At 37.1% G+C, this 5,897-nt stretch overlaps 1 protein-coding gene across 1 annotated transcript; it reads right to left on the reverse strand.

Moving 5' to 3' along the window:
* Positions 1 to 695: 695 nt before the first annotated feature.
* On the reverse strand, positions 696 to 2,042 carry LOC144546873 (trans-resveratrol di-O-methyltransferase-like). Its single transcript, XM_078295459.1, has 2 exons — positions 1,223 to 2,042; positions 696 to 1,108 (listed from the first exon to the last, which is right to left on the reverse strand). The coding sequence occupies exons 1-2, from the start codon at positions 1,973 to 1,975 to the stop codon at positions 812 to 814; spliced, it is 1,050 nt and encodes a 349-aa protein (XP_078151585.1). The 5' UTR covers positions 1,976 to 2,042; the 3' UTR covers positions 696 to 811.
* Positions 2,043 to 5,897: the final 3,855 nt, after the last annotated feature.

Here is a 5,897-nt window from a genome sequence, read left to right on the forward strand (position 1 = left end):
TTCCGCCTATCTTTCATAAAATACAAAATTGACTCAATTGAATCACCAAAATACAAAATTATTTTCTTCTGCTGATTGTTTTCTCGACCTACGACAGCACAACCGGCTGAGACTCGGTCCTGGTTAGTAGAATCTGTCATTTTTGCTTTGAATCGGCTCAACTCGGAGTAAAACTCGGTTAACTCGGCTTGACTCAGCCAGAAAATCGGAAAACTCGGCCGAGTAAAGCTTCATCCGAGTTTTGCTGAGAAATTCGCGTAGGCACGAGACTCGGGTAAATTTCGGCCCGGTCCCGTCCAATTCCGAGTTGACTTGGAATCGGCCGATTTTTCGAACCATGACAGTAAGGCAAGAATTTCAGGATATGCGTAATAAATTGTATAGTAAACATGAAAACTATACACGATTCAGAAGTTTGTATGAAGCTCTTTCATCTGAAATTTTGCAACTGGTATACTCATTTCTTCAAGAGACAAATTTTTAAAATAAACTGGTGCACTCATTGTACCCTATACGACAAATTTTCTTTCGTAACAGTGGAATTCTATAAGATAAAACTAGAGGAGTTAAAAAAGATGATTACAAATGGAGATGCATTATATTTGGACTCCCAGAAGTGAAACTGGACCAGAAAAACATATCAAGTTACATCAAATTTTGTGTTAGGAGATGATCTAAAATAATACAATATTAAATAGGAATGAACCATAAATAACATTTTTATTACAATGAAATTACTAGAAGGGATACAACAGTAGTAATAGACTTAAAAGCGAAGGAGTACATAATTCTGGGATGTAATTCATGAAATTTAAGGATAAACTTCAATGATTGATCGAACACCGAGGGAAGCAACAATCTTGTAAGAAGTAAATCCTGCTTCTTTAAATAAGTTCCACCACTCCGCCTCATCTCGCTCCTTTCCATTCACTACCGTCATCATTAAAATATCAAATAACAGCTGTGATTCTCGGTGCATACTACCAACCGAACCAACAACCATCTCTATAATGATGACCTTACCCCCAGCATCTCTTGGAGGAATCGCCTCTTTGCATCGTTGTAATATCTTTATGCAATCTTCATCGCACCAATCATGGAGGATCCACTAAGTGAAATTGTAATTGATGGAAGATGATAAATTTATGTATGCTAGTAATTGATATTAATTAAGACACACAAACACAGAAAAATATACTAACAGGATTTTTTTTTACTGTACCTTGAGAAAAACAGCATTAGCAGGTGGAATGTTGCTAAACATGTCTCCTGAAACAAATTTTACTAAACCATCGGTTGGAAGGTGGCCTACTACTTGAGGCAGATCCAAAACAATGCACTCTATTTTTGGAAAAGCCTTAGCTATTGCAATAGCAACAGATCCAGATCCACCACCTACATCAACTAAAGAAGATATTCCCTGGAATACATTACCATGGTCATTGATTATATAATCAGATATAAAGGAACTATCACTTGTCATTGCATCGTTGAACAGCGCGTTAAATTCAGGCCTTTGGCCTGTCAGTTCCCATATGGTGCAACCATGGCCCATCTGAAAGTTGTCAATCTTATCTTGTTTGAACCAATCACCCAAATAAAGTGATGGTTTAACTAAAGTAAAACCCAACATAGCTAAAGGAAAAGGCAACAAACTCGATGAGTCGGCTTTGTTAATAACAAGGCGTGAGATCGGAGTAAGGTCATAGACTGCCTCTTTGTTGTTGCTAGTATCCTGAACAACTAGGAAACCTAAATGAGTAAGCATGCGCAGAAGGCGCCACAAATTAGGTTTGTTGTTTATGGGAAGTGAAAGCGCTGCATGAAGCTCATGAAGTGTCATGGGCTGGCCATTGTTGTGGATTGTAGTGGGAATACCGAGTTGAATTGCACATTTTAGAGTCATGGATTTGAGAAAACTGAAGGTTAGGTTCCATAACTCTGCTTGAGCATTGAGCATGTCACGACACTCCATGTTGGCTTTTAGTTCAGTTTTTGGGGTGCTCTTAGGAGGGTTGGATATATGGATGTTATTGCTTTTTGGTTTCTGCTTAGTGCTTAATTATGATGGAAATTTATAGCGAGCTAGCGGAATGTTTGCATTGTAAACCAAATATTTGGACTTAATTTTGTATTGAAATAAGTCATGCATATATATCCAATTAATAATGCACTCAGTTGAAATTGAGCATGTTTACTTTAATAGACAAAGGAAAAAAAAAAAAAACTTCTGTTGACTAGTATATATACGCACTTAATTTTTTTTAATACCCAAGTATATAAATATATAGAAAGTTCAGAAAAATAATTAATAATTAACTTCAAATCCTTGGTTGCATAATATTAGCTGTATACACTAGAACTGTAATGATGAGTATTTTAGAGATACGAAATTGTGCTTGAATTATACATTTTTTGCTTTTAAATTTATTACCTTTAATACGTTAAATAAATATTTGTTGCAAGCGCACAACCGATCAATGTAGAATTTAGGGTGTCGAACCACAGAGAGTATGATAGATACTTAGCTTAAACTTTGTCAATTAGTTTCATAGAATAAAAGAAAATAAATTGCAAATAAAGTAGAATATTAGGGGGTTTGTTCTATCAATTCTAATTTTGAGTTCAGTACCCTAAGAAAGGAGTTTTTAAACAAAGAATTAAATAAAACAAAGAAAATGAAAGAAAGTAAAGTGCAAATAAAGTAGAATATTGAGAGGTTTGTTCTATCAATCCTAATTTTGGGTTCAATACCCGATGAAAGGAGTTTTTAAACAAAGAATTAAATAAAACGAAGAAAATAAAGATTGGTTTGCTTTTTAGTTGAGTAGATCTAAGGGTATTCGGTCTACAATCCCTCGATAATTCTATCTATTCGGTTTTGTTTAAATTCATGTATAATTTGATGAGGTTTCTAACCTAATATGTCATTAAGGTTTACTTTAGTGAAATAATAACGTGTCTAAGTAATTCGGACTTCACGGTTAGTTCCTTCACCTTAGCTACCTAGACCATAAGCTCTTGTTAGTCTCTCATGTCCCCGAATATTGGTACTTCACGATTAAGTCCATCATACAAATATCCAATTCAATTTGAGATGTCCTAATTAGGGTTTGACTTCACGGTTAGGTCCTTCACCAAGTCCCTAACCTTAATTTCTATACTTCCGGCTTAGATTACAAATTGGTTAGATCCTAATCCAAACCTAAGGTATTTGCATTCATAATTTGGTATTCTCCTCTCATCCTAGCAATATTGGTTCTTTCGAATCCAACACGGGACTACATCGATTTCAAATACCAACTATGTAGTTAACACAATAATAAAACAATCATAATAAAAACAAATAACCGAATAAATAGAATTAAACAAGTTCATGCATTGACCTAGATCCCTAGAGAGAGATCTACTCTCTCTTTGAGAGATCCATTACAAAAATTGGCAAAAGTAAGAAGAAATAGAATAAAGAAATGATTACACCCTTTATCAAATTAGAAACCTCAATCTTGCTGAAATCTTGGATAGATCTTCTTCTTCTCCTTCCTAGAAAAGCCTCTGGAACTCTGAGAATTGCTGCAGATTTATCGCTGTATTTTATAGAAATGGACATACACCAAGGGGTGATGAGAGAGATCAGAATGATGCCTTGAATGGTAATAAACCCCCTCTTTTATAGCCAAAGACCATGTCCAATTTAGAGGCTAGAAAGTGGGGTTAGTGAGTGCTATCTTTGGATTGTTTTCCAGACTGTCATGTCTAAATTTAGCTGTTTAAAACGCATCCTTGGTGCGCCAGAAATAGAAAAAACTGTCAAAACATGTAATTTTGGCTATCTGCAGGTCTAGTGCGGTGGTGAGTGTGGATGGCTGGGTCGCACTGGCTCCAACTTTCTTTATTTAACTTCCTGAAAATTCTACATATTTCTCTGAGTGCGTCCGCACAGGTCTTGCATTCCTGAACAATCTGAATCTTTTAAAAATCGGCTAAGTACTGAGTGTGGATGGGTTGACCCGCACTAGCTGTGAGTGCGGACGCATTACGCTCAGACTTTTTCTTCTGAAGTGCTGAGGTGCTGGAAATTAGGCTAAGTGCTGAGTGCGTTTGCACATGTAGCCTTTTTCTTCATTTTTCATCGTTTCCTGCAATCAAAAGCCAAGCAAACACAGTAATTTGATTCTAGGTGTATTCTAATCATTTTTTATTCAAAATACATGATATTTGGTTTTGGTTTATGATAAAATCTAGATCGAATGTGTATATAATTTATGCTTATCAAATTCCTCCAAGCTTGAACCTTGCTTGTCCTCAAGCAACATTACAATTCGATCTCTAATTTAACCCCATATCAACTATACATTTCTCAAATTTTTGAAAAATTTGTATGATCTTGCCAAAATTTAAAAATCTCAATGTAAATTTTCTACAAATCTAAAGTGCAACCCTTAGTTAATCATGCTTCACCCCATAATTTGATTACTCTAACTTTCATTTCCTTAAAGGTTTAGAATTTGTAAACTTTGAATATCTAAATTTGTTACAAAAAATGCATTATTATTTATAGAAATTCTTTTAAAAATCCCCCCAATCTTGAATTAAGTTTATGTTAGAAAGTCACAGACTTCATATGTTAATATTTGCAAAAAAAAATTTATTTTGTTGCTTTTATTTTATGACACTATAATTTCTTTATCCTTAGGACGAAACCGGTTAGTTATAGGTAGCTAATCCATACCCAACCGTTTTGAAGTCCATAGGGATGAGGTGGTTTTGAAGAGGTAACTGGTGTCGGAGGTTGTTCGGTCCCAAGTTGATCCAAGCCTCTTCAATGTCAACCCACCTGATGAGCCTTACTCTTTCCAACCCAACGGTATCCACCAAGGTGTAACCTTCCACCTCATCATCCCCGAATGGAATTTGCAAGTGTCAGACAATTTTTGTGATGGTGCCCCCAATGCGAACTCTACCGCCCGTCTGCCTGTTATGTGCCACATTTTCCATATGCTTGGCCAAGTTGTACCGGAGATTCGGCATGTAGCCCATCTCATTATTATTCTTCGGAGCATGCAGCACACATAAACCATATATCCGAAGTTGAAGACCGATGCGGTCTCCCCTCGGGCAAAGAGAGTGTGAGAAAGTACCCTTTAGAGATAACTGATTGTCGGGTGGGGGACATTCTTGACCTGTTGACGACCGAGGTAGCCATCACAGCAGGTGAGGATGCGGAATTGATGCTCTGGCATGTCATTGAAGAAATAGAGGACAGTGTGCATCAACTCGACATTCTCGGTTGGCAACCCGAGATCATTCATAAGTTCGGTGGTGTGCAGTTCATGATGAAATCCCCCAAGGTTAAAGCTCATGAAATGCGAGGCCCGGTCAAATTCATAGGGGGAGAGGAATTTGATGGTGAGGTTTTGGTAGGTTTTGACCTCATCGCATAGGAACCCTCACAGCCCAAGATTCTCGGTAAGCATCAGCATCGTGGCTGTGAGTCCCAACTCATTGAGGGTGCTTTGACAGATCCATCTGGACGGTTCGAGGATTATGTGGAACGTGAGAAGGTTCTTCCTTATCTCTTGGTCATTGTTCAGTGGCTTGGATGGTCAATACTGAGGTGCTTAGTTACTGCTTTGAGCTTCGCTCTTCTCAGCCCTTGGTCTAGCATAATGCAGAGCACTCAAAGTCTATTTTAACCATTTTCACCAATTTTCGTACCATTTCACAGATCTAACTAGTAAATAATAAAACTAAGAGTAAGGAGAGATCAAACCTCATCGTAGATCGCAAAAATTTCAAGAAAATCCGAAGAAATATGAGATTTGCCAAAACAGTGCCTGAACGGCTTGAGAGAAGGGTTGAACTTCGGTTTTGGGGAGAAAAGAGGAGGAGAAGAA

This window comes from Carex rostrata, chromosome 30, assembly GCF_964058835.1.
Source record: "Carex rostrata chromosome 30, lpCarRost1.2, whole genome shotgun sequence".
NCBI classification, from domain to species: Eukaryota; Viridiplantae; Streptophyta; class Magnoliopsida; order Poales; family Cyperaceae; genus Carex; species Carex rostrata.

What these genes read in the sequence shown, in the direction of transcription:
- LOC144546873 (XM_078295459.1), bottom strand. Translation starts at nt 1,975, where the DNA reads ATGGAGTGTCGTGACATGCTCAATGCTCAAGCAGAGTTATGGAACCTA. An exon ending in CTAATGCTGTTTTTCTCAAG is followed by an intron (nt 1,109 to 1,222) that starts GTACAGTAAAAA and finishes AATTTCACTTAG; the next exon opens with TGGATCCTCCATGATTGGTG.